Source organism: Equus quagga, chromosome 2 (assembly GCF_021613505.1).
Source record: "Equus quagga isolate Etosha38 chromosome 2, UCLA_HA_Equagga_1.0, whole genome shotgun sequence".
NCBI lineage: Eukaryota > Metazoa > Chordata > Mammalia > Perissodactyla > Equidae > Equus > Equus quagga.
The window spans coordinates 65,858,574-65,886,180 of record NC_060268.1 but is presented as its reverse complement, the minus strand read 5'-3'; the positions used below and the strand labels follow the sequence as shown (position 1 = coordinate 65,886,180).

The 27,607-nt window shown below is 54.4% G+C and overlaps 1 protein-coding gene across 1 annotated transcript in view; it reads left to right on the top strand.

Moving 5' to 3' along the window:
- LOC124236238 (potassium/sodium hyperpolarization-activated cyclic nucleotide-gated channel 4) overlaps nt 1-26,897 on the top strand; it is a 40,242-nt gene extending 13,345 nt beyond the window's left edge. The window contains exons 2-8 of the mRNA XM_046655085.1: nt 11,101-11,524; nt 19,866-20,027; nt 21,970-22,188; nt 24,193-24,339; nt 24,448-24,688; nt 25,019-25,183; nt 25,298-26,897. Of these exons, the coding sequence (XP_046511041.1) occupies nt 11,101-11,524; nt 19,866-20,027; nt 21,970-22,188; nt 24,193-24,339; nt 24,448-24,688; nt 25,019-25,183; nt 25,298-26,754 (2,815 nt within the window). The 3' untranslated portion in view covers nt 26,755-26,897. The remainder of the gene's footprint in view (nt 1-11,100; nt 11,525-19,865; nt 20,028-21,969; nt 22,189-24,192; nt 24,340-24,447; nt 24,689-25,018; nt 25,184-25,297) is intronic.
- Nucleotides 26,898-27,607: the final 710 nt, after the last annotated feature.

The window sequence follows — 27,607 nt, the reverse complement described above, 5'->3', positions numbered from 1 at the left end:
GAGAGGTTAGGTGATTTGTCCAAAGCCACACAGCCAGGTATTCAAACACTAGAGTGCCTAACCGCTGTACTGTCTGCTATAACCTGGCTACTCAGAGTGTGGTCCCTGGACCAGCAGCCTGGGCACAATACAGATGTCAGCCCCCACCCCACGCATAGTGAACCCGAGTCTGCCTCTTGGTAAGCTCCCCTGGTGATGTGTGTGCATCTCACAGTCTGGGAAGCGCTGTGCAGTGGGATTGGAAGAGCACAGAGGGGAAGGGAAGATTCAGTCAGTTATAGCCCTCAGACAGCTCACCTTCTCCTTGGCAAGAGGCTCTCATTGTATAACGGGAGGCTAGGCCCCCAGCCCAGGACCCGGAGGGGCTTTGGAGGAGGCAGAGGTAAAGGGTCATCTTGTTTGGATCTTCAAACACAGAAACAAAAACAAATTTTGTTCCTCAGGTAATTGGTAATTGTTGTAGAAACATAACAATATAAAGATACGCCAAAATCCAAACAACCCACCCATAAACCAAACGCCAGATGCCCTTGGCTCTGAGTCTGTTTCAGAGGCAGCCCCAGGCGGCAGAGGGAGGCTACCTGGGAGCCCTGTGATTCTGAGTCAGAGATTTTGAGGTGGGTTAAAAATAGAGCCCTAGTGGCCAGGCGGGGGTGGGGGGAAGAGAGCAACTCCTCTACTGTAGGGAGGAGACCCTGGGGTCAGGGAGGAGCGGCAGGGGAGGTGGGGCCAGGGGGAGGGGGCAGGGTGGGGTTGAGGGGTGGATTCCCCTCAGAGCCCAGAGTTGAGGGCCCAGCTGGCCTGAGGGAGGCCAGTTTCCAGTCTGGGGAGGGGGCACAGGCGGCAAGGACTCCTGCACCCTCCCCCTCTGCAAGCAGCCAGCGCTCCTATGGCTGCGTAAGGGGCAACGGGGCTGGGCAACAGCCCTGCTCAGAGAATGATAAACAGGGGCCTGGACAGGCAGGGGCAGGGAGCCGTTGGTCAAGGCTTCCAAACAGCTTTTATGGTTGTGAGCGAGGGAAGGCAAGGAAGGCGCCCCACGAGTGCGCGCTCCCTCGTGTGTGCTGCGGGCAGGCACTACTCTCCTTGGCCTCTGACGCCCGCCCTTCAGAGGGCCTCCCTCTGTCTCCTCACCGTGACCCTCTCCGGCCACTGGCTCACTCTGACCTCCCCGTCAAGACAGCGCCTTTTCTGCACTGTTCCCCTGGCCGTCCAGGAGTTCCCCGAGGACCAGGTGACACACGTTAGAGGACTCTTCACAGCATGGGACACTGGTCATTGGTTAAAGGGGGATTTATTTTTCTGATTATAAAGGTAATATTTGCCCATTATGGGGAGTTTAGAAAATATAGAAAAGCGTAATGGAGAAAACAAAAATAGCCCACAATCCCACCACTTTGCAATAATCAGTGTTAACATTTCGGTGTATTCTTTTTTATTTTAACTTTGGCAGTCTTTTTCCCCCCACTGGCAACAGTCTTTAATCCACTCATCTATTTACCACAAGACAATTTTACGGAGACCCCTCCCTGCCCCCTGGCCGGGCTGTGTGCTCACATCTCAGTAGAGGAAGAGAAATCAGTTGGGCTCTTGGGAGGCACGCAGCAGGGCGAAGGCTCACCCTGGACCCACACGGTGGGGGCAGCAGAGCGAGATTCTAGGAGAGTGGAATTGCCTCCTTCCTTTCAACTCCTTCCCCCACCGCAGCCCGGTCCTCCTGGGTCTCTGGGCTAGGTCTATCTGGGGAGAAGGAAGAATCTCCAAAGTCCCTGCTGAGGGCACACCGGTACCGAGAGAGCATGGTGTGTTCTGCCAACATGGGCCTGCGCCAGTCAGGCTGGAAACACAGTCATGGCCTCAGTTGAAGTCTTTAGCTGTGATGTCCTCCCACCAGTCCTCTCTCTCATCTCACTGTGTCACAGACCCCAACCCCATGCTTCTCCCAGCCTGTCCCTTGTTCACCTACCTTGCCCCTCTTCCACCTCCTCCCCTCCTCTGTGACTTTCCCACCATCAGCTTCAACACCGGGTGGGGGCCCTTTGCTGATGGATGTTGCTGGGAGTCTGGGAGTCTTGGGAGTTTGCAGGGGATAAGTTCTTCCCTGATCATCAGAGGCTGTGAAAGCCTCAAGGGAATGATTTGGGGTCTTAGAGGGCTCCCCATTTCATGTAGCTTCTGCTGGGCCCTCTGCCACTGAGCCTTTGGTTCCCAAGGCATGCATTCATTCATTCATTCATTCACTCTGCTGCCATCCAGCCATTCACATATTTTCACCCATTCACATGTTTGTTACAACCTATCATGTAAAAGCCACTGTGCCAAGGTCAGAGAGTCAAGTAACCACCAGATAGACAGTGAAATAAGCAATTTCATCATAATGTGACAAATCTATGCTATGGCAGCACGTCCGAGGGGCACCTAGCCAGATTTCTTGGGGTACAAAGAAGGCTTCCCAGGGGAAGTGATGCCTCCTCTGAACCAAGGGGCTTGGGTGGGCAGGAGTGGGAATGAGAGTTCCAGGCAGATGACAGCATGTGGGAAAACCCAGAGGTGAAAGAAAGCATGGCGTGTTTGGGGCACTGAAAGTTGCTGAGTATGTCTGGAGCAGAGCGTATGAGGGGAGGCATGGTGAGACTCGAGGCAGAAGGAGGCCAAATCCAGATCAGGAAGGGCTGTGGGGACCACAGTGAGGAACTTGGATTTGAGCTGGGAGCGTGGAAGGACTTTGGGCTTGGCAAAGTATGGAGAGTGGGTTGATGAGAGGATGCAGACCCCACCCTGGACTCTGAGGTATGTGGGGTCCTGGGAGAGGCCAGAGCCCAGTTCGGAAGCTGCTGGAGTAGGCCAGGTGGTGAGTTGATAGGATTCGTTGGATCCCACATGGTTGAGTGTTGGTAGGTGAGGGAGGTAGATGAGTTGAGGATAACTCCCAGGTTTCTAGATTAAGCATTTGGGTGGCTGGTGGTACCACGTGCTGGAAGCACAAGAGTTTGTGGGAGAGGCTGTTAAGTTAAATCTGGATATGTCAAGAATGAGGTTCCCATGGGACATCCAGGTGTAGATGTGTAGTCAGCAAGTGAACACATGGGTGTGGAGCATGAGAGAGAGGACTGGTTTGAAAGGCAGCAGAATAATGAAGCTGTGGGAGTTGGTGAGGTCACCCAGGGAGAGTGTATAGAAGGAGAAAAAGTGAGGGCCCAGAGGAACAGAAACATTTAAAGGTCACGCAGAGGAAGAGGAGCCCCTCCAACGGAAGGGAAAGGAGAGCCAGAGAGCACGGAGAAAAGACGGCGAGGTGGGGGAGCGTGTTTTGGCAGAATGGTCCTCAGTGTCAGATGATGCTGAGGGTCATGAAGGAAATGGACTGGAAAGTGTCCGTTGGGTTTTGCAGCAGGGTGTGCATTTGCGATGTTGCTGAAGGATTGAGAGGAGTATTGGGGATGGAAATGGAAATGAGAGAGTAGGGACAGTGACATGTCTTTCAGGAAGCTTGGTTCTGAGGGGAGAAGAGATAACACACTGGGGATTTGGGGAGTGATTTTATTTTGTAAGTGTAGGGAGCTTAAAAGAAAAAGCTGATGGTTAAGGACTGGCAGAGAGGGAAATGGAAGACATAGATGAGAGAGGGGCTAATATATAGATTAAGGTCCCTGGGGAGGAGAAAGGGAATGGTGTCAAGAGGGCAGGTGGAAGAGTCACTGATTCCCTTGTGACTGGAGGAGGGGAAGGGGATGAAGCAAGGTAGGAGTCTAGTGGCAGGAAGAGGAAGGGGACATTCTGCTGGCTTCTCTTTTCTCTGTGAAGTAGAAGGTGGTGGTATCTGCTGAGAGTGAGCTGGGAAAGTGGTGGTTTCAGAGCTTTGAGGAGAAAAGAGAGAATTCAGAATAGCTGCTGTGGAGAATGGGAGGGCCAGTTTACCAAGCTCTCCTGGAAGGATGGGCTGGCAGTCGGAAGGGCCCAGCTGAATAGGGAAATTGTGATGAGGAAATTGAGGCACAGGAGCTAAGGCACTTGAATTTCTAGTAGGACTGGTCTGAGGTTGTGGGATTTTCTGCCCCCATGTAAACCTGAGAAGGATTGATGATGGCCCTGAGCCAGGGTTGTGATCTTGTGAACTGGGTGCCAGAAGGACAGGGCAAGAGAGGTTGATGAGCTGGACCATTGTGTCTGGGGAGGAGTGGGAGGAGGCAGGAGGGTTCTGATGGGAGAATCAGAGGGTTCAGCTGAATAGAGGTTCTTGGGACACTAAAGAATAGACTTAGCACGATTGGATGAGAGCTGGAAGGAAAGGAGGTTAGAGCGAGAAAGAGCATTGCTCATCTGAGATTAGAGATGGAACAAATGGAGATGGAGACATGGTCCAGAGTATGCTGTTGGAATGGACGACTGACGTGGAGTCATTAGAGTCAGGGCTTTAAGCCACTGAGGGGCTGGGTGATGATATGGAGTAGAAGTCACCCAGGATGATGGCAGAAATCTAAGTGGAATGGAAGGTTGTGAACCGGGTGCCAGCATCACCAAGATCCCTGAGGGTGGGAGATGGATGCGGGAAAGGTGACCAGGAAATGACAGGATACTCAAAGGATCTTGTAGACATTGCTACCACAGGCAGGAAGTGGCATCAGTGTGGAGCAGGAGGATGCTGACCCCACCGTATGTGGGGTTTGGGAGAGTGACGTCCTTAGGACACAAATAAGGTTCACTTAAGGGAAGAAGTGGAGAGGTCAGGGAGTGAAGAAGTAGGATGAAGGTGCCATGGAAGAGAGTATAGGAGAGAGGTTTGGGAGGGAGAGGAGGAGAAGGAGAAGGCACAGAGTTTGGGAGAGAGAAAATACTACTAGCCAGATTTATATTTCTGTCGAGTGGTTAGAAGAGGGACTCTGGAGTCAGGCTGTTTGGGTTTAAATTCTTGACCCACTGTATATAGCAAATTTCTCAACTTCTTGTGCCTCAGTCTCCTCATCTGTAAAATGAGCATAATTATAGTGTCTACCTCCTAGAGTTTTTATGAAGATTCAGTGAGATTAAATGTCGACAGCTATCCTCCACCATTCTCAGTGTGTTCATTATCACCTTCGGCAGTTATCTGGGCTGGGCCTGGAAAACCAAGAGATAGATCAAGAGTGGAGGGGGCATCTCCCAGCTCCCATCCCTATCTCAGAAACCAAGACTCCTGGATTCTTGGGTTCTATGATTTGTTGGGCAGCTGGAAGGAGAGTTAGGTGGTACCTGATGAAAGAGGCAGGATGTGACAACTGCTACCATAGACACACAGCATAGTTAGGCAGAATTCATGAAGGAGGAAGAGGCAGTTGAACTGGGCCTTAGATGAGGGAAAGGATTTCAAAAGATGGGGGTTCAGGAGGCAGGGTGGTTCTCAGGAGGAGGAACCAGCATGTGGATGGAGATAGCGCCAGGGGTTAGGTGTCCTGATGGCTACTGTGAAGGAAGCAGGAGAGAGAAGAGGGAAGGTGGGGGGTGGAGGTGCTGGGGATCCCAGACCAAGGAGCTTGAACTTTCTTAGTCCTCAGGGGTCACCCAAAGGGCTCAGGCAAGGGGTGATGTAATCATAATGTTTGGAAAGATAATCCAGAGATCATACGACTTGGAAGGAAAGAGAGTGGAGGCTGGAGACCAGATAAGCTACGGGGCAAGAGTCCAGGTGAGGAGCAGTGAGGAACTGATCGAGGACAGAACAATCAGGGACAGATTCAGAAACCATCATAGAAGATGCTAGACAAGATGTGGTCCCTGCCTGGGGGGCCTACAGGGGTGAGTGGGAAGAAAGAGAAGGCAGCCAAGGATGGCTTTGAGGTTTGAGCCCAGGTGATTGTGATGCTGACTGTGCCATTCAGCTTTAAGGAGGAAGATGCTGAGTTCAGCCTTGGACTTGGGTGTAGGAGCCAGAAGGCTCTCCAGGTGGCAGGTGGGAATGCAGGTCTGCTGTCTGAGTGGGAGCCATCTTCACAGAGGGAGGGGGTAAAAGATGGGGCCCTAGTTGTGCCACTCACCTGGGAGAAAGCGTGGGGACCCTGGACTGCAGACAGCACTGCAGGAACACAGGCATCTCTGGGACATGGCCCCTTGTCCTCAAGGAGTCTGCAGCATCTGGGAGATCCAAGGCCAGGCTCAGGCTGGGCTGAGGCTCAATCTGTGAGAGGTTGGAGAGGCCCAGAAGAGGTAGCACTTCAGATGAATCTTGAAGGATGGAAAAGATTTTAATGGGCAAAAAAAGGTATTCTCTTTCTTTCAGCTAACAGAAATCTCAGCGGATATAATTTGTCTCAAAATGTATGCAAGTGCGTGTGCAGGAAAGTCTACATGTATGAAAATGGATGTGTGTACAAGGACAAAAAGTAACAGGAGGGCATAAACAAGAGAGTGTACAAAAATGTATTCATGGGTGTGTGAGCACACACCCATATGTGTGCATTGTGCATATGTGTGCACGTGGGTGTGTGAGCATATATGCTCAAATGCAAGCATGGGCGTGTATGGACAAGAGGAGGCTGAAGGAGGCCCTCCCTGTTCTAGGGCTTTCACTTCTCCTGCCCCCATTTTATCACCCTTTGCGTCCTCTTCAGCCTCCAGGGAAGGAGAGGGCCCTTGGTCTGATCCTGGAGTCTCTGAGTTTAGGCCAGGAGCATCCTTTCTTCTCTTCCCTCAGCAACCTTGAGGCCATAACCTTCCTCTCAGACCAAACCATGAAATGTCCCAAGTATCAGTGTAAAAGGGCTGTTTGACTTTTTGCTGTCCCCAGTTCCTTCTGCGTGTGGGATCTTCTCCTCCAAAACCGGTCTATAGGCCACGTCCTCCTGCTGAGAGGCCACCTGCCTGCCTGAAAGGACCTGTTGGTCCAGGTAGGAAGCAAGGTCCAGGATTGAGGGAGGCCACGCCTGGGATCCTGGGGCTGAACCTGGGGCATGGCCTCCAGTGCCCAAGTCGTGTCTTCCTGGCTAGGACTTCCTCTCAGCTGAGAAGACACTTGGATGGGGCAGTGGGGGGCGGTGGAGGGGTGAGTCATCTGTTTTTAGAGAGAACAAGGCCTCTAATTCAGGCATGTGCCAACTCCAGCATGTCTGAGTCTGGCTGTCCATTGCTTCCCTGCCAGAGCCTGCTACCTGCCTCCATGGATGCATACCCTGGATTGTGGGATTTAGTCATGAATGATTCTGGGGGCTGTGGGGTGCTAGGGGAGCATGGGGCATCTAGCTTGAGGCTTTGGAAATGTTCCTGTTCCCTCCTCTGTGGACCTTAGTTTTCCCTTTTACAGGATGGGTGCAACTGTGCCCTATTGACTGCTGAGGACCAGGTGCTTTTAATACTTGAAAAGTGCTACTTCCTCCGCCCAGGAAGTGCCTCAGAAGGCCCCACCATCAGGAGGATGCGTCCCCTCGAAACCTCTCTGCAACTCTTTCTCCTCTCTTGTCTCTGGGGCAGGGGTTGCACCTGTTGTTGTAGGCTACCTCCCCAGTGTGATGCACAGGTGCCAGAAGGGCTTGTCCACCTCCCTGCATCCCACCGAGGTGCCTAAAATCCCAAGCGGTCAGGCTCCGAGTCCCACAGACCTCTCTGAATCTCGAGTATGGTCCTCACCAACTGTGTGGTCTTGGGCACATACTTCTCTCTGAGCCTCAGTGTCATCTTCTGTAAAATGCAGATAACAGCAGCCACCTTAGTGCTGGTGTGAAGTTAAATGAAGTAATGCATGGAAAGCACAAAGTGTGTGCTCGATACTGTGAAGTGTTCTGGGGTCTTTGTGAATAAAGGCTTTTCAGTCACCAAGGATCCCCTGGTGAAAATGCCCAAGGACGTTAAGTAACCACTTGAGATGCTTCTGATCACTAGGATTGGGGGAGAGAGGGGCCAGAGAGCTGAGGATGCAGTGGAGAGGCTGTTGCCAACTTCCCCTGGCTGGACCAGCAGAATGGGCCTGGCAGGCGCGCCAGGAGCTGTCCATGGTGCTGAACATCTTTTTTTTTTTTTTTTTTTCTTTCACCCCGTTGTGCTTTCAGAAATCTTTGCAGCTGTCTGGCAAAGAGTAAGGAAGGGTAGTCTGTGAGGCCAGAGGCAGCTCCCAAAGCCCAACTCCTCTCACCTCCTCCAGGAGCACTTTCTGGCCTCACCCTTCCGGGCCACCAGGAGTCCACCTTCTCAGATGCCTGGGCTGCTGCCTGGGATGGTTTCTTAAATCATTGCCCAACTTGTCTTCTGTCTAAGCCTTGTTCTCTGACCTTGTCCATCAGCTCCCTGAGGTAAGGGCATCTGTCTGCCAAGGTAAATAGGTTCTGTGGGCTTATTGGGGAATATTGTGGCCCCTGACTTCCACCACTGGCTTTCCAAGAACCATTATAAGTTCCCTTCCACCCCCACTCCCAGTAGATGCTTTGCTTTGGCTCTTCCCTGAAAGATTTCATCTTCCTTCCTCACCTCTTTCCTGTGACTTTGTTGACTTGAATTACTTATTTATTCATTTAATAATATAGGTAGGCATAGGTCAGAGCATTTTACAAATATCAATTCATTCCGTTCTTATAACAGTTCTGCTTGTTAGGTACTGTTATGATCTTCATTGAGCAGATGAGGAAACTGAGGCATGGAGAAGTTAATGACTTCCTAGTAATTGATGGAACTAGGAATTGAACCCAGGTTGGCTGGCTTCGAGTGCCTGTGCTTCTTTCTCCCTACCATATTATGCTGCCTTTTGTGTAGCTCTGCCATGCTCCAGGATAATGGTTTGTGGAGAAGTGCCCCAATATTCCGACCCTAGCCCAAATCAGACACTAGAAATATCCCTTAGCATCTGGAAACTCACGATCGAAACAATTAGTCAGAATACAAGGAAATGGATGTTTTTGCCTCATATAATTTGATTTTATGAAGACCACTAAATGCAAACATTTTCCTGTTAATTACTGTCTCAAATTTGGCTTGTAATTGGGGAACTAGAGCTGAGGAGAGTGTAGAAACCCGCTGGAGTGGCAGGCTTGCCCGAGTCAGCATTCCTAGCTGCCTTGTACCCACTCTGTTAATTTTAGAAACTTCTTCAGTCTGGGTGTATTATTAGCTTTATGTACAGAGGGCCACAGGGCCCTCAGTGGCCTCTCTATGCCACAGTTTTGTTTTGTTTTGTTTTTCCCAAGAGATTAAATGAAAAGGAACGATGGCCATGTATATATAGGAGTGTTTGCACGCTTTGTGTGTGAATGGGGATACCTGTGTGTGGCATCGAATGAGTGTCTGCAGCTGCCTTTGAATGATATGCATGAGGCTGGGTAGAAAGTGTACACAGCTCGAGAGCACCCCATAGAAGCTGAAACCATTCTCTTGGGGCCCATGAGTCATTAGCGAGGCTGTGCTGTGTTCTGTGTAGGGGGTATGAAGGCTGGGGTAGGTTCTCAGGTCTTAGGGTGAGTTCTCCCCATGGCATAGGGGGATTGGGGCTGGAGAAGGGGTGGTAGGCTGTGGGGCAGGGAAGGAGCTGAAGTTGACCTCTTGGTACCAGCCTTATCCCCATGAGGCTCTGACTAAGGTCCTGTCTTGAAGCCCTGAAGGGCTTGTCTTTCAAAGAAGGTGCCAGAAGCTGCCTTTCCAGAAGCCACCCTCTCCTGAGCTGTGTGATATGGGACATCTGTCTTGCCCACCTTCAGTGAAGCAGGCTCTGCCCTCTACTTGACTCATGGCACCATTTTGAGTCTGACAAAGAAAGCGATTTGCTGTGAAATAATTTTTTTCCCCAAACCCGGAACTTTTCAGGCAGAGGCACTTTGGTTTTGCAGCAGGACCCTCTGAAAACTCAAGGAATGCTTGTCTTTTTGTCTCCTACTCCCTTCCTCCTGGCTTCCCTGCAGTAGAGAACTAAAGATGGCTGAAAAGGTTATTTCTCTTGGGAGAAGACATGCTTATTTCTGCCTGACTTAATACTTTTATCTGTCATTGTGTAACTGTATAAATTAATAGCAGAGAGAAATGGCTCTGCAGTGCAAGTTTTTAGTTTTGAGGCCAGTCCTGGGGTGGCTGGTACTTGGGCAGCATTCCTGGTAATGGTTGGTCATCCCTTCTAGACATGGGGTCTGTGCCTACCTGTGCCATCTGCACTTTCCAGAGGGGCCCCTGCTGGGCCAGGTGGGAGATCTGTGAGTTGGCTTTTACTGCCTCACATTTTGTACCCTCTCAGAGGCTTCTCTCTGAGGACCCCTCCTTACCTCCCTCAGGAAGCACTTGCAGTTGCTTTAAGGCCTTAGGAGAAATGATACTGGAAGCCCCCACAGGTCTCACTCCATTGCATTGGGTGGTACCTCACTGGTGCCTGAAATCCTCCCATTAACACTTCCTGCCTTTGAAGATATCACTGCCCTTCCCCACCCCTGTGTTAGAATGCAAACCTTTGGGGGACAGAGATAGTCAGACATTTTCTTACTCTTGGGGACAGACTAAAGGGGGACCCCAAAGAATCGGTGTGGATGATGGTCAGATCAGAATTATAGGACTGAGAGTTGAGGTGCTACTCCTCATTGCACAGCGGGGAAACTGATGCCCAGAGCATGGAGGGCACCTGCCTGGTGTCACATAACTTGTCAGTGACAGAGCTGGGGCTGGATCCTGGACCTCCCGCCTCCCAGGAACCTGCTGTGTGTCTGGACCTCCCTTGCTCTCTGGTCACGGTCTGTGGCATGTCTGCCTGCCAGCCTGTCTCAGGCCACAGCTGGCCCTCAGGGAGGATGGAGCAGCCTGGCCTGAGCCTGGGGTGGTGTGGGGGGAACTATTCCTGCCACTAAAACAGCCTCTCACTTCTCTCTGGATGTCATTGTTTGGTTTGCTTTTCAGCCTGACTCACTGGGGCATGGGGATGGGAGTAGGAGGCTTGTCACTGGGGAGCTCACCGAGGGGCACGCAGAAGGTATCCTTAGTGAAGGAAGAGCCTCTTTCTGTGCCCGTCTCCACATCTTGCCCAGGTACCCATGTGCCTATCTCCCTCAGTGACTCAGAACCTCCCAAGACTTACCTCTCCCACATTTGCTCTCCCTCAGAGCTTTCTCTCTTAGTCTGTAACTCTTTCTTTCTCTCCTCCTGTCAACTGACCCCTGTGTCTCTGGGCAGATTTTACTGGGATTTGACCATGCTGCTGCTGATGGTGGGAAACCTGATCATCATTCCCGTGGGCATCACCTTCTTCAAGGATGAGAACACCACACCCTGGATCGTCTTCAATGTGGTGTCAGATACATTCTTCCTCATCGACTTGGTCCTCAACTTCCGCACAGGAATTGTGGTGGAGGACAACACAGAGATCATCCTGGACCCGCAGCGGATTAAGATGAAGTACCTCAAAAGCTGGTTCGTGGTGGATTTCATCTCCTCCATCCCCGTGGACTACATCTTCCTCATTGTGGAGACACGCATTGACTCAGAGGTCTACAAGACTGCCCGGGCCCTGCGCATCGTCCGCTTCACCAAGATCCTCAGCCTTCTGCGCCTGTTGCGTCTCTCTCGCCTCATTCGATATATTCATCAGTGGGAAGAGGTGAGTCGTCAGACTCAAACCTATTGGGGCGAAGGTGTATCTTCCTTCCAGGGAGAGTGAGGGGCCAGCAGGTAATCTCGGATAGTTGCACGTGGGCTGTCAGATTGTAGTAGGCACACTTGCTCCAAAAGGACAAAAATTAGTAATTTCTTGACTTCCTATCATCTGTGCTAGATACAGTGCAAATCACTTTACAGGTAGTATCTGATTTAAGTCTCTAACAACCATAGAGGGTATATAGATATACACATATAGGTATGTGTAGGTACTCATTTTTTACATGAGGAAACTGAGAGACAGAAAGATTAAGGGATTTATACAAGTCACAGAATTGGTAATTGATGAACCTGAACTCCAGTCCACCGTTAACCACTGCACTATGTTGTAGGGGTTGCAAACTCGTAAGCCTTTGGGGCCCAGGCAGGGAATGTGAATGGGTGAAAGGGGCCAGTTGAAAGGTGGTAGGGAGTGTGGTGGACTGGGGAAACCTGGAGAACACACCTTCCGTCTGTAATAGGCAGCCTCTACCCAGCTCTAGTCTCTTGTTGCCAAGTGGGAATGGGCCCAGGGTTACTAGATCTATGGGTTTATTGTGAGAAGCAGAAATCTGGATTTTTGTGTAAATTTTGTTGCAACTGTCTTAGGTTGGGTTCTTCTCGAGCAATCCCTGAGATGAGGATTTGCATGAAAGTGATTTTTTTGGAGGAGGTGTTTCCTGGTAAAGGATTGGGGAAAAGGCACAGGGAAAGGAAGGAAGGAAGCCAAACAAGGGTGACACAAGCAGAGTCCTCTAGGGAACTCTGGGGACAGTATGTACCACACCTCAGAGTTGTCCCAATCAGGGCAAAGGAGTTGCAATTTTTTATCCCCTTACCTGTCAGTCATTGGCTCAGGGCACTTCCTGCCCTCGGTGCCAGCAGACAAAGTCGTTTCCAGCAGCCTGGGGCAGGCCTCTGACAGACAGCCGCAGGTGCTGGCTATAGGGAGTGAAAGTGCTGAGGGAGCCCGGAGCTGTGTGCATGTGAACTGTAAAGGGGTCCTGGGGGCTGTGGGCGGAGCACTGGCTGCAGAACCTAAATAACAAATTGTGAAACAACTGGGTGGGCCAACGCTGTCCTGGACAAGCCTAACTCATCCCCGAGCTGAACGCAGTCCTCTGTGGAGGAACAGAGGAGGCGACTGGGGTTTGAAAAACAGCAGGTGACCTTGCCAGCGCTTCTGTCTGTGTCTGCCACCACCCAAATTACGCCTTTTGGTGGCAGCAGCAGGCAGGCCAGCCTGGAGGTACTGGGTAGGGGAGACATGCTCTGTGAGACTGCTCACCTTGGGGTTTGGAGCAGGCTGTGGCCTGGGAAGCTTCTGCGGAGGTGCATTTCCGGCCTCAGGTCACTGCCTCCTGGTCTCCAGGACCTCTGCTTGACTGGATGGAAGTTCCCATGCTCAGTATGCAAAGTCCCCACCGCACCCTCAGCAGCAGCCTAGACCCTGGGCAAGAGCGGAAGGCTGATGGTTGGGGCACTGGCAGATGGAGGTCAGAGGTGTCGTGAACACCTGCGCTGCAGAAGTGCCTCCACCAGCCTGGCAGAATCACTCCATGGCAGAAATTCTCTTTGGCTTGGAAAATTTGCGTTATTCCTGCTGACAGAGGAGGTGCAATGACTTGTCCAAGGTCACACAGCTGAGCTGGAGCAGAACCCAGTTGGCTCCTAGCAATGTGGCAGTCCCTCCCTGGCGGAGTGGACTGCTTGTGGGCTTTGGAGCTAGAATGACACGTGTGAGACCTGAATTGAAATCCTGGCTCCACACTGGCTAACTGTGTGACCTTGGTGCCACCTTGCCTCTCTGAACCTCAGTCTCTTATCTACAAAGTGGGTATAAGTAGTACCTTCCTCATTGGAATGTTGTGAGGATTAAACGTGCCCCTCCCCACCCCATCATCTTAGTCACCCCCTACACTTCTGCAAGGTGTTTCCTTTTCTCCAGTACTTTTTACCCATTATTCCGTTGGTTCCTCACTCGGGATGGCTCCCAGCTGAGCTTGGGAGGGTAGGCAGTAGAGCGGTTGTGGGGTGGGGTAAGGAATTCTGTGTGACAGGTTGGGTTTGAGATGCCTATGGGATATCCAGGTGCAGAGAGATGTTGGCATGTGGGTCTGAGCTCAGGCCTGAGAGGGAACAGAGAGGGTGATGGTGGTGGTGGCCCGGGCCACTCTGCGTGGCTGCAGAGGATGGCTGGAGACATATTTCCTGGAATGCCCTGACAGGCTTGTCTCTTGGTTTCTGTCCCAAGTAGACATGCAGCACCATGTTGGCTCCCTCAGTCCCCAAGAACCCTCAACTTTCTGCCTGTCTTGGACTTGCACCTATACTGTCATTAGAAGCAGAGAAGTAGTTGCTCTTTCCCTTCTCTGGCATCTGTTTGTCTCCAGGCATCAGCCCCCTGAGGGCTAACCTTGCTCCTTCCTGTGCATGGGCCCCGGGGACAATGGTATTTGGGGGCATTGGCAGTGTTGCCAGTGGCTCTGGGTACAGTAGGCCCTGGGACAAGAGCTAACCACTTCTTTTACTGTCCTTGCACCATACATCCTGGGAGCTCAGGCCAGGGCTCCTGTCCCCACTGCCACTCTAGCCTGGCTACCCTCTGGCCTATCCAAAACTGGTCAGGCTGGCTCTGGCCCTAGCATTTCCCTCAGGTAGACAGAGGCCCCAGGAGGCCTCAGGTCTGGGCTCTGAACTGGACATTGCTACCCAACCTTGTGGGTGGAAGGGAGATCCCAGGAGGCCAGATGGATGACTCCCCACCCCCTCCACACACACCCTTATCTTGCCTACCAGCTGGGAAGGAAATTGCTTTGAGCTGGTTTCTGCTGGGCACACTGCCCAGCTAAGGGCTCCCACTGGACCCCCGGGATTGAGTTGGGGTTTCCCAGCTAGCCTCAGGAACCCTGTCTCTAGATCCTTAAGGGCCTGCCCCAGGACCGGGGCTTCTCCTCGCCTCAGCCTGGCCTCGGAGCAGCAGCAGGGAGAGCCTTTGAGGCCCCTGGTCTGCAGGAGGCGTGGAGAGGGAGGTATTTAGTAGAGAAAACCCTGCCCTGTCTCCTCTTCCCACTCCCTATGTGAATCTCTTTCTTTCTTTGTGCCTCAGTTTCCCTGACTGTCAGGCATACTCTGATGTTCTTGGAGACCCGGGCTCAGTCCCTACTCCAGTCTTGGCGAGGATCATCTCAGCTGATTCTGAAGACATTGTTGTGACGCTGGGTAGGGGCTGGGGAGTCGGCCTCCCATGGAGAGGGAGAAGCTTGTCCAAGGCACCCTGGTGAAGCTGCGGAGATGCTAGGCTCCTGACCCCCATGCTTCAGCCGCCTGCCCTCGCCCAGCCCTGCCCCCAGTGAGAGATCCCAAGCGGTAGTAGCGGGTCTCAGGAGTCGGGGTAGGTGGAGTGGTCTCAGCAGGTGTAGGCTGTTGTCTCAGAGGACGCCCGCCTCTACCTCCCTCCCGGGCATCTGGGTCAGCATCCTCCCTCCCGAGCCTCTCCCAGCCAAGCCTCTTCCCTTCCTCTGAGGTGCGAGCTTGTTATAGGCACGGAGGCTATTGTTAGAAACCGTGGTCGCCCCCCTTCGGATGTTCCCTTGCAGGGCCCAGCACCCCAGCGACCCAGCCCAGAAGCCTCTTCTTTCCCTCGGCAGCCTGGAACGGCAGGAGGCAGGAGGCCAGCCCAGGGCAGCTGTGCAGCCTCGATGAGTCTCCTCTCCCTGAGGGCCCCAATTTCTCCATCTCTCTCTGAATCCTGAGTTTGGGACGACGCATAGGAGTGGTACTAGGGGGCAGGAACTGGCCCTCTCTATGGCCCTCAGGAAGGGAGCCAGCATGACCCTCAGTTCAGCTACCTCCAGGCTTTGTCCAGGACACACATGTACCAGCCACTCTCTTGGGCCTGGGATTGCTGTCCTCAATGTGGCTGCTTGTTGCTGAGACAAAGGGAGAAGTTTGTTCTTCCCTGAGGAGAAAATGAGTCCCCGAGAGGGAACTCAGCCAGGCCCTGAGAGGAGATCTTGGCAGAAACTCCAGTTGCTCGTCTGTCCCCAGGACTGAGACATTTATTTGAGGGCTGGGGAAGAGAGGGAAGGAAAGGAACTGACATGCACTGAGCACCTTCTGTGTGCCAGCTGTGGACATCATCTCTCCTGATCCCCAAGACAGCCTTGGGAGCTGGCAGTTATGGAGCCATTACACAGCTGGGGAAACTGAGGCTCAGAGCAGAGAAGGCACTTGCCCAAGGCGCAAGATGTGTCCTCTCAGATTGTGCTGTGGTCGAAAAACTGCAGAAGGGAGTGAGAATGGAGCTTCCCCTGAGTGCCACCAGGGGCACAGAGAGTGATCTGCCCAGGCTACCTGTCCCTGCCTTGCAGGGGCCTGGAAATGAAGGTACTCAACCCCCACAATCAGAACCAATATCATAAAAGGGGATTTTAATGAGGTATAAAGAGCAAGACAAATATTTGCGTAGTGCAGCTGACTTGCGGGTGGCCTGTAGCCCCAACCCACAGCGGGGACACAGGAGTGTTTAGCAGCCTCTCCCAGCAACGTCCAGCCTTGTTCTCAGCAACCAAGCCTGGGTGCCATAGAGTGTTGGGGGTGGGGCAAGTGTCCTCGCTCTCTGGGGTACCCTCCTAGCCTCAATAGGTGCATCCTCCCCACCAGCTCTTCACAGGAATCTCAGACCTTGCCCTGTTGGTGGCTCTGGCTTTCCAGTATCTGACAGCCATCTGCAGCCCTCCCCACCACCAAAATCCTCCATCATCCCACCCCTCCCCATCCCCAAAACCCTCCTCTGGGCACTCCAGCATCTGTGTCCCTCTTCAGCCCAAGACCAGACGCCACCACCATCACATGCTCTCTGTAGGACGCATGAGTCTGTGCCCACCTGCAGGAGAAGGCACCTTTTTCCTTCCCGCAAAGACAAAGATAGATTCCCTGGGGGCTGTATCTGCCCAGAGTGGGGCCCTTTTCAAATGCCACTCTATACACTGGTGGCAGCTCTGATCCCCATTGTCATCGTCACCTTCACCTTTGTCACTAAGCACTTCTCCACTCCTGAAACCCTACCACATGCTCTGCCATATTCGTTACTGAGATCATGATAAAGGCAAAATTAGACAAGGACCTGGTCTTAGATGAAAATTAGTTATGAAGAAAAGAAAAACATAGGTAGTACAAAAAGAACAGAAGAGCTTGCATAAAAATGTGCCAACCTTGATACTTGCGTCTTTAAGACTCAGAGTGATTCACAGAAAGGAGCAGATATGGTGGGCTACAGCAGCCTGGGACATCCTCTAAAGATGGTCAAAGTCTTCCTTTAGCTCCAATATAGTATCTAGCTTGGGCTGTTGTAACAAATACCACAGATTGGGGGGCTTCAACAACATTTATTTCTTTCAGTTCTGGAGGCTGGAAAGATGAGATCAGGGAGCCAGCACGGTTGGGTTCTGGTGAGGGCCCACTTCCTAGATTGTAGAGGGCCACTTTCTTTCTGTGTCATCTTAGGGCAGAGAGAGATCGTCTGTCTTGTCTTTTTTAATAAGGACACTAATCCTATTCATGGGGCCTCCACCCTCATGACCTAATCACCTCCCAAAGCCCCACCTCCTAACACCATCACATTGGGGATCAGGTTTCCACTTATGAATTTTCAGGAAACATAAACATTCAGTCCACAGCAGCTGGGAAATGAAGGAGCTTAATAATAGTGACCCACGCATGTGCGGGTTCAGGGCCCAGAGCACTTTGTTAGCCAGTTTAATTTCTCCAGCAACCCTGAGAAATGGGGCGCCGATGTCCAGCTCGTCTTAGTTGAGGGGAGGCTGAGGTGTGGTGGGAGGTGAAGGTAGGTGCTGGGGATGGCCATCTCTGAGACTGGGTGGTCCTGTGTCACTCACCCTCCCCATTCCCAAGAGTGAGGGAGCTGGTGGCATCCTGGTCAACCAAGACTTTGAAAGGTTAGTGACTTGCCCAAGGTCAGCGAGCTGATCAGCTAAATGCTAAAAAGACAGAAGTGGGATCTTCCCTCAGAGCCACCTCTGGGGACCTGGTGCTCAGGAGCCACTGTTGGATTGTGGGGAGAGGCTGGGGGAGCCTCCTGGGCTTAGGATCCAGGCCCTGGGGCATGGCCAGCAGTGGAGGGATGGCCAGAGGCACTGGCATCATGCTTAGCCATGCTCTGCATCCCAGACACCGGCCCCAGTCCCCGCTGAACCCAGAGCCCAGTCCAAAACTGCCCTGCTTATTCTCCAGTGCCCACCGCTCCTTATACTGAGATGTGTCAGCTTACGCAGGGGCGGGCTTGCTCACAGCCCCGGGGCTGGTTTCTGAGCCCTGGTGGGGTTAGGCTGCAGGCACACAGCTCTGTCTACAGCATTACACAGTGTTTGTGGAGGCAAGATACCAGGGAGTCCCACCCGGCCCTGGTCCAGCTTGCTGTGGGAATCTGGCCATATCACTTGGCCACTTTGGGTTTGAGTTCTTTTATCTGCAAAACAGGACTGCTGAAAACCACCCTTCCCTCACTGGCCAATTAATAACCCGCCGGCAGCCCTGGGTCCAAATCCGCCTCTTCCACTGCCGCCGTGACCTTGGGCAAGTCGCTTCACTTCTCTAAGCTTTAGAGTAAAATGGGTTAACAATATCTTTAGCAGAGGATTGTTGTGAGTTTAAATGAAATGAAGACTATAGGGTCACGTGCCCACACTCAGGTGTGGTGGTATTGTCCCTCTGTCACCGGGGCCATGGGGAACCATGGGACAAGCTGGAGCTGCCATCCTCCAGGAAACTTTCCAAGGGCTGTTTCATCCTGAAAATACTCCACAGCCTTTCAGCTGGGTCATCCAGAGTCATGCTACTCAGGGGGCCCCAGGTGGGGAGACCCTGGGGGTTGGACAAGTAGCATTCATCTTTGGTTTTTCAAAACCTAGACCCAGGCTCAGCCCACATTCCAGAAGGGGAAACTGAGGTCACTAGTATCAGAATATCCTGCCACCAGCTACAGGGCTGACCACTAGACAGGGGGTTGAAATATCTAGGCCTATTTCTCTAGGCCTCAGTTTCCCCATCTGAAATGGGTTTAAACTAGGTCTCTGTGGCATTTGACAAGTCTCTAATTTTGGCCCAAAGCCCCTTTCCAGGAAGGTTTCTCTGCCTGGGAATAGTATGGAGGGGCCAGAACTAGGGTTCCCAGAGTCTCACAGGCCGGAGGCAAGGCCAGAACTTCCAGAGACCTCCCTCTAGACTTCCTTCCATCTCTGTGGCCCCTCTCTGCCCTGCCACCGTGATGATCCCTGCTGAAAGTGGACTGAGCAGCAGCTCTGGGAGGAGGCAGTGGGGCAGGGATGCTGGGATGTGTCTGCCCTTGGCCCTGCCCAGCCACACTTCGTCCTCCCACTGGGAGCCACAGGAGTAGAGATTGACAGGCGGCAGTGGGCTGGGGTTAGGGTCCTGTACTTTATTAAACTGCACAGGAGCACGTGGCTACGGATACATATTAACTAATCATAAAGATCAATTATTAACAACTTATCAATTAATAATGGTTTGCAATTTATTGAACACTTCTATACCCAGTATTAAGCACTTTGTATGTATAATTTAATCCTTTTGACAAGCCACTCAAGTAAGAATTTTTATTGCCGTTTTCCAGATGAGGAAACATGATTAGAGAGGTGCAGGGATTTTCTCAAGGTCACACAGCTAGGAATTGGGCAGGAAGTGGGCCTGGGAGCAAGGTCTACCTGAACTTGGAGGCTGTGTGTCTGTGCCACTCCCTCTTCAGTCCCCTGACTGCCTTATGCAGAGCCCACGGCCCCTGGGTGGGTCCTGTGAGTCTGGTGACGGGTTGAGGGAAACACCATGCCCCTGGCCTGACTGCAGACTGTGGTCCCCTAGGGAGCCTCAGACTGCCTGGCTCTTCTCTCTTTGTCTTCACGGCCTAGGCAAGCTGATGAAGTGGCTTCTCTGCGTACTTCGGGGCTGTATGGGGCTCCTGGTGCACTCCCCTCCCATGTCCAGTCTGGATGGCTGGACTTCCTGTGGGACACCCTCCTGCGCCCCCGCCGTCTGCACATATCCCAGAAGGCGTCCATCTGGGGCCCTACAGTCTGCAGTCTGCTGCTTCCAGGGCCTGGCCTGATGCCTTCCCACCCTAGCCACAGCCTGGACCTGCACAGAGCTGGGCACTCTGCCAAGTATGAGCAGAACAGGGCCCACAGCAGCTGCAGGGTCTGGCTGGGAGAGGCCGTCCCTGTTCCTGGCCATCCACCTAACCGGGCCAATTTCTTCACCTCTGCCCGCAGATCTTCCACATGACCTACGACCTGGCCAGCGCCGTGGTGCGTATAGTGAATCTCATCGGCATGATGCTCCTGCTCTGCCACTGGGACGGCTGCCTGCAGTTCTTGGTGCCTATGCTGCAGGACTTCCCCGATGACTGCTGGGTGTCCATCAACAACATGGTGGTGAGCGCCCAGCCTGGCCCTCCCTCTGGGCACGGCGGTGGGGGTATGAGGCACATGTGGGCAGAGCAGGTCCACAACTTGGAACTCCTGAGTCCCAGCATGTAGGACCCCGAGGTGCCAGTGAGGTGCGCAAGGGCACGTGGTTCTAGCCGGTACAGGCCTGTCATGGAGCTCGTGGCTGTGTGCTGCTCCCTCTGCCTTCCTACAGCCTCCACTGTAGTTGGGAGCCTCGATATTTGGCCCCGATTTCACCCAGGGAGACTCAGACCTGGACTTCCTCCGATTATATCAGTTGTGGCAACGCCGGGCTGCTGGCTCCTGCCTCCCACCTCTGCTCCTCAGAGGCAGACCAGCCCTTAAAGCTGAGCCTGAGAAAAGAGGAACCTGTGAGGGGCACTCTTTGCAGCTTGCATAGACTCCCAGATCACACAGCTAGCCACTTTCTGCTCCAGCAGCAGAGCCAGGCTGTCCCCCTACCTGCCCTTTCCACCGCCCAGCCCTCGCCCCACATACACACACATCCTGGTCTCAGGTGAGGTCCTGAGCCTGGAGGGCATGGAGCCTGACCCCCTCCCTCCCTAGCCTTCCAACCCTGTGGGTGGGTAGGAGAAGTTGGAATTGGGGCCGTGGAAGCCGCAGGGCAGAGCCCCCCAGCCTCCCTCTGGACAGGGTGGGCACCAAGTGGGGCCGGGGACCCGTTGGACCTGTGAGCCTTTCTCTGGGTCCGGCAAATCCCTGCCTCTCTCCTTTTCCCTCTCAGTCAGGTTGGTTTGGTCTGAAGGCAAATCCCCAGGGCCCCAGGGGGGGAAAACCACTTTGAAAGAGGTGAAAGAGACCCCGAGGCATCTTTCAGCATCAAACAGGGCTTTACAAAACAGCCTTTTGATGAGCTGCGTGTAAATGAATCTGCCATATGGATTGCATTTCCCGGTCCCCAGGGGCTCAGCAGGAAGGCCAGAAGCCCTGACTGGAGGCAGCTGGGGGGCCACCCCTGTTCCACAGGCAAGGAGCCTGGCCCCTTCCACCCCTGGAGATCGGCTCTGTGGACCTCCCACCTGGTCTAGACTGGGAGCCTCCAGCCTAGCTCAGCTCTGTCCGGAAGGTCTGAGTGACCTTGAACATGGCACCCAGCTCGTGTGCTTTCCTCCAGGTGCTTGGAACAACCTAGAAGTGTGGAAATACTTGGGGCTCTGGGCAGGGGTGCTGTGGGCCTTATGCTAGGGTGGGTTTCTGCATTGTCACCAACACATCTACCACGTGAGCAGAGAGGCACTGGGGTTCATCTGGTGGCTCCCTCATTTGGGACAGTTACCTCTGTGTGAGGGTGACAGGCCCACACATGCACTAAATTCAGGAGATGGCCCTTCTGAGCCCAGTGTTCCCACACTGAGGCTTCCTTGCGACACCGACTGGCTTTGGAGACAAAAATAGCCAGGAGCCTCGCTCCCTTTCTCCCTCCTCCTGCCCCAGCCTTGTGTGTTCCAGACAGCCCACCTTCTGGGGGAGGGTACTAGTGGCCGCTTCCCTGGATGGATGCCGGCGGGGTTCGCACGGCAGAACTTCAGCTCAGCAGCACTTTAACTTTTGCTCGCCCAGAATGAGGACAGTGTTTTTGGCTCAGTCTGCCAGAGTTTGTCCCCCCAGGGGAAGCATATCTGGTTTTGTAATTGAGGTCAGTGGGGAAATGGGCTTTGCTCCGCAGTAATTTGGAGGGGGCTGGAGTTATTTCAGCAGGGTGGCTTCCCTCATCACCAAGCGTTGTCAGTGTGGCCTCCCTGCCCCTCACTGAGGTTTTGGGCCAGCAGCAAGGTTGGGAGCCCCGGACTCGGCCACTGGGAAAGAGTTAGGTTAAGGGGTGAGAGGTGGCAGGGACTTTTCTAGGCCTGCCCTCTCACAAGTCTGAGCCCACTCACCCCCCATCCCCTAATCTGTCTGTCCACAGAACAACTCCTGGGGAAAGCAGTACTCCTACGCCCTCTTCAAGGCCATGAGCCACATGTTGTGCATCGGGTATGGACGGCAGGCACCCGTGGGGATGTCGGACGTCTGGCTCACCATGCTCAGCATGATCGTGGGCGCCACCTGTTACGCCATGTTCATTGGCCATGCCACCGCCCTCATCCAGTCCCTGGACTCCTCCCGGCGCCAGTACCAGGAAAAGGTAGGGCAGAGAGCCATGGTCCACCCGGGCTCTCTCAGGAGAACTTGCCCATTGGTCCTTTCCACAGGCTCCCTCGTGTCCAGCCCTGTGATTGGGACCCCCTGTGTGGGAGACAGAGGAGGAAGAGGGGGACCCCTCCTAGATGAGAACTACTTCAACTCCCTGGCCTTAAACTTGTAGATGTCTTTTTATCTGGACCCACCTTTCCTCCTGCTGTGGTAATTGAGGGCCTGTCTCTGCTGACTGAGGACCCCTCTCCCTCTTGCTGCCCCTGTGTCCAGAATCTCCTCCAGCCTCTCTCTCTCTGGACCTTCCCATCAGCACTGAAACTTGCTCATCTCTCCCTTGTTAAAAACAGCAGCCTTCCCTCCACCATCATCCGGCTTTGGCTGCTGTCTGTCTCTTTTTTCATGGACAAATTCGTAAAACAAACCAACCAAAAACCCACATTGTTTATGGCTACTGCATCCACTTTCTTATCTCAGCCCACTAAACCAAAGTTCACCAGCGCCTTCTGTGTTGCTAAAGCCAGTGGGTGCTGTTGGGTCCTCATCTCGCTCGGCTCCCTGCGGCAGTTGGCAGTTATACTCCCTTCTTGGCTTTGCTCTTGGTTTCCACGACCGCGCTCTCTGAGTTTTCCTCCTTCCTCTCTGGCCAGTCCTTCTTGCTCTCCTCGGCTGGCTTGTCTTGTCAGTCATCACACGTGGGGCCCTGGTGGCTTGGGCCGGGCTCTCTGCTGTTCTCTCTCCTGTCTTCCTAGTGCTACAGCTTTGCTACCCCCAGCCCCAGGCTCTGTGTCTGCCTCTATGCAGTGGGGCCCAAATGATATAATCAGCCCCCACCTTCTCCTTGGCTCCAGACTGTCCATTTGGTGCCTCCTGGACACCTCAACCTCCTCATGTCCAAAATGAGAACAGTCTCCCCACCCGCTTCACTCCAAACCTCCGCTCTTTCCCGTTTCGTTAGTGGATACAGTGGCACAGATGCCCAGGCCCAAAACCGGAAGCCACTCTTGAGGTCCATCTGTCATTAATGCCTACCTCAGCACGTCATCTCCCTTCCCTTCATCCCAGCCGGCCTCTGCCTGGGCCACTGCAGCTGGAAGAACGTCAGCAAATGTCATCCCCCAGCCCTCCGTCGCTCTTTGGCACCCTCTGCAGCCGTACCGTGTCCCCACCTCTTTGGAGCACTAATATGTGAGAACAGGCTCCCCTATTCTGCTTGTTCCTGGGGTTTAGGGACTTCTCTTAAATCCCAGTGTGGGAAGAACCTCACATTCTCACTCTCCACCCACAATCCAGGGACAGCTGTAGTAAGCCCCGCCTTCACTCCCAGGGTAGGTGGGAGCCTTGCTCATTGGGTTGAGCCCTGGGCACTTAGGTTCACAAATCTCTTGTCCCCAAACCTCTGTTTAAGGTCCCTGCTCTACTGGGCTCCTCCCCTGGGCTGGAGTGGCTCTTCAACAAAATGACTCAGCCTCGGCTGGGCCACGTTTGGATAGAGGCCATATGATGGGTCAGGCAGCCCGGCTTCAGCCTCCAATCCCTCTACCCCATTGCAGCCCGTTCTGCTGCCTATGCCAATTTGTTACCACGGGTAGGAGACGGCTCCTTCCAGAGTCAGTCAGGCCTCTCTGGCTCACAGTGTAACACAGAAAAGTCCAACATTCAGGGGAAACTGGATCGACCTCCTAGTCAGTTGGTCTCCTATATCTGGGATTAGACAGTTCCTATTGTCCCACAGCCATCTCCATAGCACTGAACGCGGTGAGACCAGACACTCTGATGGAGCCCCAAGCAGCTGGGAGTCAGGGCCATTTTCTGGGGCACAGCGTGACCACACCCACACTGAGGACCTCTGTCTTGAGGAGTTAAGGTTGGCCAAGACGGCCCACAGGGTCATGCAGCCCTGGTCACCAGCAGGGCTGAGGCCGGGCAGTGCCAGCTGGGGCCGTGGGGCCGGCTGGCAGGGGGTGACGCCCTCTCCTCCTTTCCTGGAACTCAGTACAAGCAGGTGGAGCAGTACATGTCCTTCCATAAGCTTCCGCCCGACACCCGGCAGCGCATCCACGACTACTACGAGCACCGCTACCAGGGCAAGATGTTTGACGAGGAGAGCATCCTGGGCGAGCTGAGTGAGCCGCTGCGGGAGGTGAGCTTGCCCACAGCCAGGCCGGGCAAGGGAGCAGGCCTTCCTCTCGGGTGGCTCCCCTCACCTCCTTCTCCCCCTCTTTCCCAATCCACCCCATCTGGGGAGCAGGAGATCATTAACTTTAACTGCCGGAAGCTGGTGGCCTCCATGCCGCTGTTTGCCAACGCGGACCCCAACTTTGTGACATCCATGCTGACCAAGCTGCGCTTTGAGGTCTTCCAGCCAGGGGACTACATCATCCGCGAAGGCACCATCGGCAAGAAGATGTACTTCATTCAGCACGGCGTGGTCAGTGTGCTCACCAAAGGCAACAAGGAGACCAAACTGGCGGATGGCTCTTATTTCGGAGGTGAGGCAGCCAAGGGGCTCTGGGGGGACAGGGGAATGGGCTGGAGAGACACCAAGGATGGTAGGCATGGCAGGCCCTTCGTGGCTACTGCCCAGAGGTGGGTGTCTGTGAGACCAGTATAGGAGTATGGTTCCAGAGATGGGAAAGACCATCCAGCACCCATTTGGTGGGGGAGGTGGGCATGGCATCCAATGTGGTCACAGCTAGGGGGTAGGAACCTTGTGAACCTGTCAAGCTTCTGGACCAGGCTTTGGGGACCTAGGTCAGAGTGAGGCAGGAAGCCCTGTGGAGTCTGACAGAAGCCTACCCTGACTCCTGCTGTCCTGGCAGAGATCTGCCTGCTGACGCGGGGTCGGCGCACAGCCAGCGTGAGAGCCGACACCTACTGCCGCCTCTACTCGCTGAGCGTGGACAACTTCAACGAGGTGCTGGAGGAGTACCCCATGATGCGGCGGGCCTTCGAGACTGTGGCGCTGGACCGCCTGGACCGCATTGGTGAGGGAGCTGGGTGGGAGGGTAGGAGGGAGTGTTCCCTGCCCCACGAGCTGGGGCGGGCTCCCCGTCTCCGCCCCTTCTGGCCTGAGTTCCTGCTCTTGTTCTGTGGCCCAGGCAAGAAGAACTCCATCCTCCTCCACAAAGTCCAGCATGACCTCAACTCAGGCGTCTTCAACTACCAGGAAAATGAGATCATCCAGCAGATTGTGCAGCATGACCGCGAGATGGCCCACTGTGCACACCGTGTCCAGGCTGCCGCCTCTGCCACCCCGACCCCCACACCCGTCATCTGGACCCCGCTGATCCAGGCACCGCTGCAGGCTGCCGCTGCCACTACCTCCGTGGCCATAGCCCTCACCCACCACCCACGCCTGCCCGCCGCCATCTTCCGCCCTCCCCCAGGCCCCGGGCTGGGCAGCTTCGGGGCCGGGCAGACACCAAGGCACCTGAAGCGGCTGCAGTCCCTTATCCCTTCTGCCCTGGGCTCCGCCTCACCTGCCAGCAGCCCGTCCCAGGTGGACACACCATCTTCCTCCTCCTTCCACATCCAACAGCTGGCTGGATTCTCTGCACCCGCCGGACTGAGCCCTCTCCTGCCCTCCTCCAGCTCTTCCCCACCCCCTGGGGTCTGTGGCCCCTCCCCAGCTCCCACACCATCTGCTGCAGCTGCCACCACCACTGCCGGGTTTGGCCACTTCCACAAGGCGCTGGGTGGCTCCCTGTCCTCGTCCGACTCTCCCCTGCTCACCCCACTGCAGCCTGGCGCCCGCTCCCCACAAGCTAACCAGCCGCCACCCCCTCTGCCGGGGGCCAGGGGAGGCCTGGGACTCCTGGAGCACTTCCTGCCGCCCCCACCCTCATCCAGGTCCCCGTCATCCAGCCCAGGGCAGCTGGGCCAGCCTCCGGGGGAGTTGTCCCCAGGTCTGGCCGCTGGCCCACCAAGTACGCCAGAGACACCCCCACGGCAGCCTGAGCGGCAGCCCTTCCTGGCAGGGGCCTCTGGGGGGGCTTCTCCTATAGCCTTTACCCCCCGAGGAGGTCTCAGCCCCACTGGCCACAGCCCAGGCCCCCCAAGAACTTTCCCAAGTGCCCAACCCCGGGCCTCTGGCTCCCACGGTTCCCTGCTCCTGCCACCTGCATCCAGTCCCCCACCCCCCCAGGTCCCCCAGCGCCGGGGTACACCACCCCTCACCCCAGGCCGCCTCACCCAGGACCTCAAGCTCATCTCAGCCTCTCAGCCGGCCCTACCCCAGGATGGGGCGCAGACTCTCCGCAGAGCCTCCCCACACTCCTCTGGGGAGTCCATGGCTGCCTTCACGCTCTTCCCCAGAGCTGGGGGCGGCAGTGGGGGCAGCGGGGGCCTCGGTCCCCCTGGGAGACCCTATGGTGCTGTCTCTGGCCAGCACGTCACTCTGCCTCGGAAGACATCCTCAGGTTCTTTGCCACCCCCTCTTTCTTTCTTTGGGGCAAGAGCCGCCTCTTCTGGGGGGCCCCCTCTGACTGCTGCCCCCCAGAGGGAACCTGGGGCCAGGTCTGAGCCAGTGCGCTCCAAACTGCCATCCAATCTCTGAGCTGGGACCCCTCCTCCCTCTCCTCGCTTTTTTTCTCCCTTCAGGTTTAACTGTGATTAGGAGATAATACCAATAACAATAATAATTATCATTTAAAAAAAAACTCACACCAGAAAAACAAAAGACAGCAGAAAATAACCAGGTATTCTTAGAGCTATAGATTTTTGGTCACTTGCTTTTATAGACTATTTTAATACTCAGCACTAGTGGGAGGGTGGGGGGAGGGGAGCAGGCAGGGCCCAAACACAAAAGCCAGAGGAAGGCAGGTGGGGTCTCTGGGGCTTGGCAGGGGTGGGGGTGACCCATGTTTGGGGTTCCTAGAGCAGATCTGTCATTGTATTCGTTTAAGGGCAACAGCCATTGCCAGCCCCTTAGCTGTGAACTTGGAGCCCCATTCTGCTGGGGGTCATCTTGTTGCCCCAGAAAGGGGCTGCCCTTGGGTGTGTTCCTGGGGAGCCTCAGTTGCCTGAGTCCTTGGGACAAAACAGGGCCAGGGCCCTGAGAGTCTTGCGTTTTTTCTACTGCAAACTTAGCAAGATATGTATATGAATATGTATATGAGTATGTATGTATATGTATGTAAGATGCGTCTATGTATAGCTATGTAGCGCTCTGCAGAGCCATGTAGATAGCCACTCACATGTGTGCACATGTGTGTGCAACCTAGTTTAACCCCATGTCGCCAGGACACCCAGGTCACTTGACATCCAGCAGCCAACCTTGGCCCTGCCACTGGGTCTTGGGGAGTCTTCTCTCCAGGCCTCAGGGAAGAGTCCCCCAGGGTTCTCAGCAGGCCCCCTCTCTCCCCGTGTCTGGTCTCCGATCCAGACCCAGACTGACCTCTCACCTCGTG